General features: G+C 39.5%; 1 protein-coding gene across 1 annotated transcript in view; it reads left to right on the top strand.

The window, feature by feature from the left end:
• LOC103774093 (inaD-like protein) overlaps window positions 1-13,276 on the top strand; it is a gene marked incomplete at both ends in the record, with an annotated part of 59,244 nt that overhangs the window by 13,372 nt on the left and 32,596 nt on the right. The window contains 2 exons of the mRNA XM_008941473.1: window positions 6,708-6,780; window positions 10,066-10,158. Of these exons, the coding sequence (XP_008939721.1) occupies window positions 6,708-6,780; window positions 10,066-10,158 (166 nt within the window). The remainder of the gene's footprint in view (window positions 1-6,707; window positions 6,781-10,065; window positions 10,159-13,276) is intronic.

Here is a 13,276-nt window from a genome sequence, read left to right on the forward strand (position 1 = left end):
CTGACCTAGCACAGAAAAGCAAAACTGGTGGGACTCTTGGGTTATTACTAAGAAGTGCCCTCTGATATCCCAAGGCCTTATTTTCCTCAGATGAAGGATGCTCGGCGATAAGCGTGCTGCTTTTTACTTTGAAGCAGGAAACAGCATCAAGGTTTTCCTATTTCTGGTGTTTTGGTTCATGTGCAGGGCAGGGGGATGTTTCCACAAACTCTTTAGTCAGTTACCAAAAAAAACCCAGAAATTCCTGGGCACAGAAAAGCCTTTCTATGAGAACTGGAATAGCTATCTTTAAATAACATGGAGTTTGTTGTGTTCAATTTATTTCTTGTAGGAAAAAATAAAGATTAGTACGTGTCCTCAGCCTTTTTGACCTTCTACCAAAATCCTAAGTTACCATCTGCGCTGTAAAAATCTGTTCACACTTTCTTTATACCCAGGTAGTGTTACAATTGCATTCCCACCCTTTCCTGAAATTTTTGCTGATGAGACAGTGCAGTAAGTGTTGAGAGACTCATGGATGTCTGCTTATATTTGAAGGCTTCTTGCTCTGGTTTATGAGCATCTTTTCCTCAATTAAGTTGACGATGATTGTTTAAAACAGTTGATTTTGGCCAGATTCCAAAATATAGGTCTTAACACAGCACAGTTTCCCAGTGGTCTCATTAATTACATGAACTCATAATAGCATGTAAAAGATTTGCAGTTATAGTGTCACTTCTCCTTTTTTTTTTAATTTTTTTTTTTAGATTCAGTGCATCTTGAGCTTTATAGCCTTCTACATTAACCAATTGGAAGGCGTTTAACCTGCTCACCCAGTTTATCAAACAGATATCAAAAAGTTTATCAAAAACATTTTCCTGAGTTGAAATGACTCGGACCAAGTGCTTCCTTTCATTAGTGTCCAGTCACATTTTGTCTGACCTCAACGTTGTACAGATGCTGTATTAACTTCTAAGCTACCATGCCAAATATTGGCTGTCTTTTAGACTTCTGAATATCAGAAATAACTAAAAAGTTGACTGCAGCTTTCCAAAGTCAAAAGGAGTCATGACACTATGGAAGATCTGGTGAAAGTCAGTGGCAATAGGGTGTATGAACGTCTTAGCTGCCTTTTGAACTTCTCAGTCTGAGCCTTCAACAACAGGAATTATCCAGGTAGTAACCTGAGAAAGGGACTTGTAGGAGGCTCTGTGCCCTAGTTGCCAAAATAGAATGGGTTTCTTATCCTTTGTGGGTTTTGTTCATGCATCCTTTTTAAGTCCATCCTTTTAAGGTGCATAATAAAACAATGTAATTAGATTTTACATCTGCAGTAGGAAATCCAGTTTGTATCAGAATGTTCTTTTACAGTGAGAATTTTATCGTTCAGTGAATTCAGTGTTTCTTCCATGCTCAATTAACTGCCTTTAGTCTGTTTTGGTGCTTCAGTGTTAGTATAATAAGCAGATCAATTATAGTTTGAATGCTTGAATCAAAGTGGATGCCACTGATTTCAAACCATCATCCCAATGTATCCAGTGCTGTGATTCATTCTTTGGTATACCTTTTTTCCTAACAGAAAATTGTCTTGTGGTGTGATGAAACATGAGGAATGCTTTAAAAGTAAACTGCTGTTGGATTTTAGGTGTTGAAATCCCATCTGTTAGCTGTCCAGAGCCATCCTCCCACACTGCAGCCATTCGTTCCCTCAGCATTGCTTTCTGGTGATGGGATTGGAGCTTCCCAGTGAAACCCACATATCTCTGTCACCTAACCCCTCCTTCCATTTCAAGGTGTAATTGTAAAGTCCAATTTCTCATTACTTATGGTGACATGCAAAGGACAAAGATCCTTATACTCTGAGGACTGGTAGGGTGAGTCCATTGCTGTGACTGTTCTTCTTTTAGAGCCTCTGCATGTAATGTTGTGTGTTACGTGCCAGAGCCTCAAATACTGTCATGCTTTAGAAATTATTTTTGCTTTAAAATTTGTTCTAACTTACATAATTGGTCATATTTTAATAATATAAACTCTGGTTTTACTTGCTTTGATTGTTGAGGTTCTTTCATGTGGGAAAGCTTTAAAAATAAGTTCTTGCCAGACACTGTGCGTGCAAGTCTGAACCTTTCCTGTTTTCCTCAGAGCTGTTTCCTCCTTGCTGTCATACACATGTGGGAACAAGTGCATGGTTGAGGAAGTTAAGTAATTTGGGTTCTTTCAAACCTTTGATGACCTAAGTTGCAGTTTATATGAATATTAGTTGCTCATTTAAAATATCTGTATGCATTTGGCTCTCCCATAGTTAGAAGTGGATGGAGGGGAAATGGAGAACAAGACTGTTCTTGCTGTTAGCAGGAGAGATTTTTCAAGATGCACAATACAAAGGTCTTGCCTTGACCCAGCTGAAGGCAGAGCCTAGCGTGCCTTTTGCAGCTTCCCTGCAGCTCCTCCTTTCCAAAGGAACTTCTAGGGGGAAAACAAAGATGAGAAAATATGAGACCCTGACCTGATTTTCCTTTTTTTTTTTTGTTTAACAAGCAGGATGTGGACAATATCAGATTTCAATAATCTTCAGGACTTTATGCCTTGGTGTCACAACCAGTGGAAGTCCTAAGGGTTACTGGACAAAAGTTCATTCACTTGGTCTGCAGATCTGTTCCAACTGGGATGTCATGCAACTGCATAGAAGCTATCAGGTTTTTCTTGACGTGCTTTGTTTTCCCCAAAAGCATCCACAACCCCTTACAAAGCTGTTGTCAAATTATCTTTCAGTGTTGATTTACTGTGTAGTTGCAGATAGTTTGGCTGGAAGTTCATCTCCCTTAATTTAGACATTTAGATGTCATCTGGACTTCTGTGATTAGTCAACAGTTGTGAAGAACCTCCAAAGAGCAATTCAGTCCTGAATTAGGTCATATAGGTGCAGGGATGAATTGTCCTTCTGAGTGGATCTGGCTTGGGATTTATCTTGATTTTTGTACTTGTCATAGAAGAAGTTTGGACATTATCTTAGACAAGGTGCTCTGCTTTAGGCAGGTAATGAATCTCACTCAGCAGGCTTACCAAGGATATTCTTAGCATTATGTGACAATGAGCTTATACCATCACAGACCTGAGAGGTGTAAGAGTAAGTAAAATGGAAACCAGAAAATGTCCTCTGAGGAAGACAGGGAACAGAAATTCTAGAATTACAAGGCTGAGGTTGATGAGCAAATGGAGAAAAAAAAAAGATAAAAGAAAAAAAAGCCCACACAACTGAATTTGGCTGAGGCTGTGACTTCTGGTTATCATCCCTAGAAAGATAACTTTCTGAATGCTCCATAGACCACTCCAGCTGTGTGTGACATTCCTCTGACGTGCCAGGGGCAGCGTTCTGGTCAGCGCAGCTCAGCACTGCAGGGCAGCCTCACAGCACACCACTCAGCCTTCCCTCCAGGCTCACTTTCTGCAGCATGGAATGAGTAATCCCTTTGGATTTGGATTTGCATATTGCTCTCTTCAGGCTTATTTTGTGCCTAATATTTATGGTGGTTTATTATTAGTCAATAATAACTATTTGTCCTTGCCTAAGCTGCACATATTCTCCTTCATCAGAGGTGTAGTTGTTGGAGCAAAACATCAGAAGTATTCTCTTTGGTCAGTGAGAAAGGATGGGGAATGTCCAGAGTTCCTATTTAGACTAGAAAGGAAGTAAAATGTAGTAAAGTGTGGCAATCTAATGAAAAAAGCTGAAAGGGTATGTGCTTTTCTAAAAGTTACAAAGTCTTAGCCACTTATATCTTGCTTCGTGTCATGTTTGCAGTGAGGAAGGCTTCTTGTCTCTTCAGTATCAGCTATGGCTAGGGATGTTGGTACAAGCAATAGACACTCTAACCTCCAAGCAGGTCTAGTTCCCATTTTCACTCAGAAACTCATCCTGAGAGGCTAGAAGCAATAAATGTATTTGTGGGGGGAGTGCTGAATTCCTTCCCTGTTCAGTTTATACGTAACTGATGAAAAATAAACAGCTCTCTGGTGCTCAAGCACCACAAGGAGGTGGGCTGCCATCCCAGCATCTTGTACAGACCAGTGCCAGAGCTGGAAGAGGAGCAGTGGATGTCTGTCATTTTTGCAGATAATAGAGGGGGAGCATCTGAGCCTCCCTGTCATATAAATCACATTGTGTGTTGCTTTGACCCTGGGAGTCTGAAGCTGTGAGGGGTTTAGACACCTTAACCTGCAGCAATGTTGAGCACTGGTAGCTGAGAACAGCTTTCCTGGAGGTGGTTGTGTAGCAGCTATCCAAATACATGGAATGCTCATTTGAATATGGTGTTCAGACTCCTGAGCTGTCTGCTTCTGCATCAAAAGAAAATGATTGCTCCTTTTAGTTGTAAATAAATTCATGTTTTAGTTGAGGACACTTATGGAAGTGGAGAGCAGAAAGTGCAATTTATTATTAGATCTGTCACTTTAAAATATGTTCCCACTTTGATTCTGCTTTGAAGCATTCTCCTTTGAAGCAGCATTAAAGTATTTAAATATGTACGAGTCCTAGCAGGGGGAGATTACAAGTTGTGACACTTCCTAACCTTGGTTTTTTTAATTTTTTGCATTTTTTTTTTCCCAGGGAATTACTTTAAGTGGTTTTTTATTGCTTGGAATAAAAATGGCCGTCCATTTAGAACTGCATAAATATATTTGCCTAGTGATTGGGGGGAAAAAAAACATGTGTTGTGTGTGTGTATGAAGCAGAAACTAGTTTGTGTAATTAACTACACCCCACTTTGTCATGCAAGTCATGAAGCTTCTGTCTGGCAATTTTTGGAATATTTCTTACAAAGTTTTGTACATGCCTTGTTTTCAGGTCTGCTCCTTATGGCAAGGTATGCAGCACGTGTGGGAAGCTGCAGAAGTGGTGTTAGTTTTTGTGTTGTTTGGGCTTTGTATAAGCTATTGTCAGAAAAAGCTCTACAGCCCAGTAAAAATTGCTGGGTCTCTTAGACATGTTTGCTGGTTTATTCTTACATTCTTAGAAAAGCCATGTAATCAGATTGATGTCTCACAAAGATAAGAGGAGGGAAAATGCCATTGCCTAAGTGTCTTCCAGGGGAAATGCTCGTGGAAATTGTGAAATGCTTATCAAATTCATGGGCTGGATTCTTTGCATGCCCCAGTTCTGTCCTGGCCCTCTGCACACACGTCTCTGCAACGTGAGCCACTCTGGTTCTGATCTTAGCATGGTCTCTGACTCCTGCAAGGCTTTGAGCAGGGCCCAGAGGAGAGGCTGGGAGTGAGTACAAAAGTGAACAGCACAGAACCAACTCCTTTGAATTGTGTGGCTGTTTGTTTGTAGATAAATAAATTAATTCACCAACCTTTGCCTGCAGGATTTATCATTGCAAATGCCTGTGACTGGAGTTCCCATACCCTGCTCTGCTGAGAGCTGTTGGTCTACAGTGTTTGTCTTTCAGGGAGCAGAACATGCTAGCTTCATGTGTTTAACTCTTGAGGGATAAAATGAGACTTTTTTATTCTTTCAAGCACTTCCATAAAAGGTTTTTAAACACATTCTAGTCTAATATTTTATGATAGAAATTAAAGAGGAAAAAAACCTGCTTGTGTTACAGTAACCTAGAAGGTAGGAGATAGGAGCAGAAATCAAACCCAGAAGACCCACTGCATGAGACATCATGGGCTTTCATCTCAAGATCTGTATCTGCAAAGCTGGAGTGTTACTGATTCCTCCCCGGCACGTTCCAGTGAGCAGAGGCTATGCTGATAGTACTGAATCATTAAAACATGGGGTTTGCATCATGTTCCTGGCTTCTGTGTTCTGTGAGAACTGTTCACCCCCAAAAGAAAGAGGTGCATCAGTACAGTTTTTGTAGCAAAATTTGGCGTCTTGTTTTTTCCTATGCCTCAGATCTGCCTTAAACAATATCACTGAAATTGTATTTTACTTGGTTGGGTTCTACAGAGGCAAAAAAAATGCAGAGCTAATTCCACAAGCCAAATAATTTTAAATGGCACTTGAGGAAAAGCATTAGCAAAGCAGAATGCTATTTATTAAAAAAAAAAAAAAAAAAAAAAAGCAACAGGCTTTTGAAAGTTACAAAGTAATCAGATGTCAACTTGGGAATGCATTTTAAAGAGGACAGAGGAAAAGATGCCATAAGTAATAAGCATCTTGGGAAAAATAATGCACTTTATGTAGGGGAAATCACTGTTCACCTCTGTTCTTCCTACCTTTTATGAGAGTTTTTCAAAGTTTTTTCCACTGAATGTTTTAGAAAAGACCACAACATATATGAATAAAAAAGAAAAAAACAAGCCGTTGTAGTAAGACTGGTATTTTATTTCAGTAGTGTGAATGTTAGGCTACAAACAAGCAGTTTACAAATGTAGGCACTAGTAGAGGAGGCTACAGAAATATCAACATGTCTGTAGATGCGTGGGGACCATAAACTCCAGCTGCCTCCTCTGATAATCCACACAAAATTAGATTTCCAAAGAATGTGATGTCAGTATGTCCCATGTGAAACTGCTGTGATCCCAAGGAGGGATGTAAACTGTTTGCTAGCAAAGAACAAAAGCAAAAATGAAATGCTCTTCTAAGTTCTAACTTCTGATAACAGTTACTTTTTATGCTGGTAAGAGTATTTCTTTAGTGGGCAAAACCAGCTCCAGAGGGAAGTCTGGCCATTGTGATTCAGTGTGTAATATGTTGCTGGCTGGTTGTTTTACAGAAGTGAAGATGCAGTCAATCAGATGGCTGTTACTCCTTTCCCCTTGCCTTCTGGCTCCCACTCGTCCATTGAGGTAAGGTTTATGAGCAGTTGTTTTGTTTTGGTTTTTTAATTGATAGATTAGATTAATCATAATTAGCAGTTCATTATAAGTTTGAGCACCTTGTCTAATGAAACCCTGAATCATAAAATGCATTGGGTAGGGGCTTGACCTAATAGGCATAGTTTCCCCTGTCTCTTCTTTACTGAAAGGGCTGACATGGCATGAACAACAGGTTATTGCTGTACAGGGGGAGGAAAAGTCTCCAAAACAAAACCTTGCCATCTCCTATCTTGCTCCTGTTTCAGCTGGTTAGAGCAGTGGTGGTGAGCATCTTTTGCCTGGAACATGAATATCCTCCTACAGAAGAGAGAGGAGCATTTTTCAGGGGAAAGCTCCAACCTTCTAAGTTCCTTTTCCCTCAAAATACTCTCCCATTAGCATCTCCAAAAACACAGCAGGGATGACCAGCAACTATCTGTGGTAAAAGAGGTCACTGGGTACATGGCTTGCATTACAAGAGCCCCTTGAGACAATCCCAGCCTAGCTGAGAGCCCTGATCCACCTCTTTGTCCTGTGCCCCAGCATCCACCTCTCATAACAGACAAGGGCTGTTTCAGCAGTGAGCTCTAGTGCACAGTGTCGTAGCACACAGTCCTTGGTGTGGTCATGTTGCCAGTGTTTTCCTTCATTCTAGTTCCTATTTCAGCCCCTATGCAGACTGATTGCTCTTTTGTGCACCACAAGTCCCATGCAGCATCACCACATTGTTTTCATTTTGACATCACCATACAGTGTAACCAAATTTTCTAGATAAAGTACCTGATTAACCTTGCTGTTGATTTTTAATTCTATTTCTATTTGAGCTAATAAAACAAAAGTTGTTTTATAATTCAATTGGGGTTGGGTCTTGCCTGGAATTGATAAATTCATGTGCACTGAACTGGTATTTCAGTGAGCATTGCTGTGATCCCCACAGCACTGCTCCACTCCAGGTAACACCAGATGAATCTCCTGTTTGCATGCTTGCTGTTGCTTCCCAGGTTATGTTACCACTGGTGGCTACTTCCATACAGATGTAGGGCTGTACAGGGCAAGAGCTGCTTGGTTGTTCTTTGGATCCAAGGCATTTTTGGACAGTGCTTTTGGCTTTTTGTTCTCCCAGCACATCCCAGGTGCAGCTGGAGGGTTCCAAATTACAACTTACAGAGCCCAAGTTCATTTTATTTTTGTTGACTCTTTGATACCTGCATTTGTTCCCAGCTTCCTTTAATATTTGTGTCTTCGGAGTGAAAGAGGAAGCTTTGTTTAGGCACATTCTGTGCTGTGGTCAAATGGTGGTAATTAGACTCTACTGGCATGTGGAAACCAAAACCCTCAGCCTCATATGTGATGTTTGCCTTTAGAGATAGATGCCTGTGGGTTCAGTTTCATGCATTAATGACAACCTCTTACTATTTACATTGTGTCTGTTTTCTAAGTAAATGCAGGTTTTTAGTTCTAGCTGGTATCTTCTTATTATATAAAATAAATGCAACCAAAAGATGCTGTTGTTCTATAGAAGTTTACGTGGCTTTCCTTTGTCAGCTGTTCCTGTCTTTAAAAAAAGAAAAACAAAACTGACTGTACACTGTATCTTCAAATATCTTTAAAATACCAAAGGAATATTGAACATTCTGTGTTACACATGCTGTACATGAAACTTGTCAAATCCCACTAAATAACCTGGCTAGCATAACAGAATATCAGGGTGCCATGGTTACCATACACTGTGTTCATTTCCTTTATCTTATCTCTTTATTATCGTTAATTATCTCTGCATTAAGGTATTTTAATATGGAAAGTGATTAGACAGTAAATATGTCTTAAAACAGGGTCTTGCTTTAAGACTTTAAGATAAGACTATGTTATGGTGTAATACTATGGGCAATCCACCAGAAGCAAAGTATATTAAATATTAATTACTATAAAATAACTGGGTTTAAAAGTTTCACTCACCAGAAAGCCACAAAATGAGATATTTTGTTGCAATACTGAACAGAGTAAGCCTTTGTATGAATGCAGAGGTACTTTACCTGCTCAAGTGGGGTCGAGACATCTGCATCATTCTCATTGTGTACTTAAATGTAAAATGTCTAATGAAAATTCAGAAGTAATTTTCCTTCTAGGACTGAAGATCTTGGAATCTGATTTGTTGCACATAGTGCATTTTGCTTTGAAAGAGACAGCAGCTCCAAATTTGGATCAAAGGCTTCAATGTGTTTTTTAAGATCAAGTAAATCAAAATAATCTAAATCTGGAAAAATTTTTGATACTTTGATTTCAAAAAGGGAAGGAGTATTAACATGTTCAATTTTATGTGTAACCAAAGTAGTGATACTCTAACCTTTAAATTCTAACTTCTTTTCCCTGAAAAGAAGCCATTTCCTATTTATCTTAATTTTATTGGCATGGATAGGAAATAATTTTTCGTCCAAGCTTATGCTTCTTAAATCTATGCTAGTTATTATCTAGAGAAAATACCAGAAAATCCTGATTAGGCAAGCTTTTCTACTTAGTATGGTGCTATTTTGTGTTTCAAGGGCCATTTTTGCTGGGAATCTTCTATAGAAAGAGAAAAACTTCATGCAGGAGAAAGTTCTGGCGCACATCTTGGTGAAAACGTTTATGTTGTTTGGGCCATTCCCTTCATTTACTGGTTCTTCAGTCCTTGTCATTGAATGTCATCTGCAGTATTCTGACATCAATGTCCAGAAATATCTGAATCCTGAGGCTACATTTGCACTTTAAGTAGGGGATTGTACTCCAGTGCTGGCTTAAGCCTGCTGAGCTTGATGACCAGAAGAGCTTTGGCTTTACCAGTTCCTCCAGGCTGGAGCACTTGGTCCTGCTGCTACCAACCTGTTCAGGTTGTGTGAAGGAAACTGGGCTTCCTTTAACGTGCTGAGCATGCGTGAGGCTCTTCTTCCTGACACAAGTCTGGAGAAGGTCTCTTCAGACAAACTCAGCAGTTTTCACTATTGATAGGGATTCGTCTGGCTTAGAAAGTTGATCCAGGTCTGAACCTAAGTGCTGGTGTTGGGCTGCCTCCTGGTTCTTTGGGCCAGCCAAGTGGAGACTGAGGTCTGTCTTTCAAAACTTGTATCACTTATCTGACTTCTGACATCAGGATGCTTTAATTGTGGTTATTTTTACTTTTTCCTGCTGCTACTTGTTTAGAAAAACAAAAGAAAAGGTTTAAAATGTCTTCATTTTTTTCTTTAGCTTTTATGGGGGATCATAGTTCTTTTTAAAACTGTTATCAATCCTTTCTACCAGGATCATGGTGGCACCGAACATGCAAGTGGTGAAGAAGACCTGAGTTTGGAAGCTGTTATGAAAAGCATGACTGATGAGGAATCCAACAAAATTGTAAGTGATTTAAAGTAGTATTTAATGATGATTTGAACTCAGAAAATGGAGGTTCGTTGTCTTGATTTTTCTCTCCACCTTTGTGTTGGAGTATTACAACCCACTTTTGCCAGATCATATCCAGTACATGTAGGAGCAGAAACAGGCTCTTAGCTTTACATACATAGACTGCTTTCATGAACTAAGCAGGCAGTAGAATTTGTTAAAATATTGAGATAAGAGGTTTATGTAGCATTTTGGCCCCCTCTTGAGTTCTTTCTCAGTGAGGGGATTGAGTTTCCACTCTTGCCATCCATGTGTGACAAACTTGAGAAGAAAGCATGGTCTGTAAATCAGATTCTTATTTATATTCATAGCTTCATAAATTCTAAGGCCAAAATGTCTATTATCATAATCTAGTCTTGCCTCCTGAATAACATAGCTATAGAGTTACTCTCAGTAATTTCTACATCAAGCCCATAACTTCTGGTTTAATGTGGTGCTGTCAGTGTGCACTGTAATAAATACTGAACTTCTCATTGATGCAGATGGAGCTTTTTGGTGTTTCATGTGGCAGGATTGAGCATTATCAGAAACCTGAAAGTCCTTCAGGGTGCAGCTCTAATCTCTTTTTTTGGACTCTATGATAAAAGTTTAAAATGGAAAGGTACTAAACATGCTGAGAAGTGACTAACCTAGAGGTGCCTAAAATTTGCTGAGGCAGTGATTTTGTCCAACAGTTCATGTGTGCTGTCCTCAGCTAAGGAAACTTGACATTTCCAGATTGTTTTTCCTTAGTTATCTTCATCCTGATCCATCACGTCTTCTGGAAACAGTGTCCTGGGTTTTGCAGCTATGAATTGAATATATATAATATTCTATAGCCAGTAAGTATTTAATTAATGAATCTATGAACTCCCAAGAGTTAGGAAGTGTTATGTTCCAGCATCAGAATTAACCACCCATGTGAAATGGATTAGTTTGTGTTCCTAATGGATTACAAAAAAGTTGGATTATTGGTATTTGTGCAGAATCCTCCTTTGATGTGCTGGAATATAAATGAATCAGAGTTTTACTGTATGTATTTACAGGTGTAATTCACCTGGGTTCTTGCTCAGCTTGGCAAGAAACTTTTGAGGGATTACGAGGCAATATGAAAGATTGCTCAAAGACTGAAGTGGATAAAAATATATAGAATGTCTTGTACAAAAATGAACTCTGGGTGCAGGATATTGTACTGTACAGCTTTTTGAAAGGTATTGGAGGAAGTATGGATTTTATGGAGAAAAACAATAAAATTTGCAGTGATACAAGATAGGTGTGGAGGGAAGATGCCACTGGAACAACACAAAACCCAGAGCAGCTTCTTCTTAAATTTGAAGCAAGGAAGAAGGGGACTGTGAAGCCAAAAGGTAGAGGTTACAGTATTTTAGTCTGAAAGGTAAATAAAAAAAAGGTAAAGATGAAGTGTTGGTGGTAGGAATTGTCCCAAAGAGCTCAGTGGCAGAAAGGTAAGAGGTGACAAAGGCATGGATTTGTTGAGAGCCTCGAGGCAGGAGAGCATCAGTGTGTAGTATTCAGTTTTTCTTTCCCACTGTCCATACCAAGTTATCTCATCTTTCCACTTACGTTGTTCATGTAAGAGCAACTGGCTGCTACAATTGACTTTTTATCTGTGGAACCCAGAGGCTGTGTCCAGCAGTCCAGTGTTGTTATCCCCACCAGGTCACTGGTGAGACTAGGAGGCAGGAGTGTGTCACTCCCACCCACTGCCTTCGTTCAGTGCATGTTTGATTAGAGGTGACTCAGTGATTTTTCCATCAGATAAATAACTACTGAAACGTCAAGGGCTGGGAGGTGGATTTAGAGAAATATCCAATTGCCTGTATCCAATTGCTCATTCCATAATGCCTTCAGTGGGGCCAACTCTTAGGTTAGAGGCATAAATGGGTGAAAATCAGTGGCAAAAGACAGTTTCATAATGGCAGAGTTTTCTTTCCATCAGGATTTTAAAATTACATGGCAAATATTTTGAAGAGTGTCTTATTTTTGTAAATGCTGGTGGTTGTGATTAGTGCTGATTGTGACTGCAAGGAAATGGGTTTGTAGTTGTATTGACATTAAGACTTTGACACTGCCATGCAGCACAAGACAGCTCATTATTTTGAGGAAAAGAGATTTCTCTTGCAGTCTTTTAGTGACTATTGAGGCAAAAGAAAACAGTGCCTTGTTTTTCATAACATGGTGGTTGCTACTAGAGCCTAATGCTACTTTCACTATTGTTACTGAATTTCTCAGTCATATGTCAGGAGAAATCAGGAATGTAAAAGTCAACAAGTAAGATCAAGTTCACTGAGTAAATAAAAAGTATGTGCTTATCAGCAGAGATCTTCCACAAGTATGTACAGCTCAAAGCATGGGCAGGATGTCTCACCAAGTGACAGCTGTAATTAAAAAAAAAGATTTAAAAATCACATCATTCTCTATTCATTTGTTGCTGATAAATTTGTCAGTCTCTCCCAAGATACTTTTTGTTATCACTTCATCACTTTAAAATGTATAAAGTTATATAATGGACATCACTGTACACTTGGATGATAACTTGGGGGGGGAAGGAAAACAACTTTATTTCTGAACTGGAGCCAATGGAAGTGCTGTGCAAAGCCTGTGTGCTTATTAGCTGAAGTTTGAGGTGGCCTGATAGAAGGTTGTGGTTTTCTGAGGGCTGCAACTCTCTAGCTTTCCACAAGGTGCTGGAAAAGAATTGGTGTAAGGGACTTTGAGATGTTCTCAAAACTTTTAACTTACAAAGGTGGAAGTGGCTTGAGCAGTGGTTGTGTGTGCTCTGAAGGACCGTGCATCCTTAGTGTCCAGACAGAGCATGTCCCTAAGTCAGTCTCCTGGAGGTTTGATAGTTAAACTGGTGTTGGGTGTATGTGAATGGTTTCATTTTCCTTAGAAGATTTGAACTGGGAACAATAATCTGTCTTTACCACAAACAGAAAACATGTCCTTGAGACACTGGCAAAGAGGAGGGGATTCTTAAAAATGCTTTTGGATGCATTTGAGGGAACAGAATCAGTCAGGTCACAGGCTCATGACAAATGCTGAGTGTGCCATTCAGTGCTTGAGGGCCTGG

The sequence above is a fragment of the Merops nubicus genome, unplaced genomic scaffold, assembly GCF_000691845.1.
Source record: "Merops nubicus isolate BGI_N331 unplaced genomic scaffold, ASM69184v1 scaffold32495, whole genome shotgun sequence".
Lineage (NCBI taxonomy): Eukaryota > Metazoa > Chordata > Aves > Coraciiformes > Meropidae > Merops > Merops nubicus.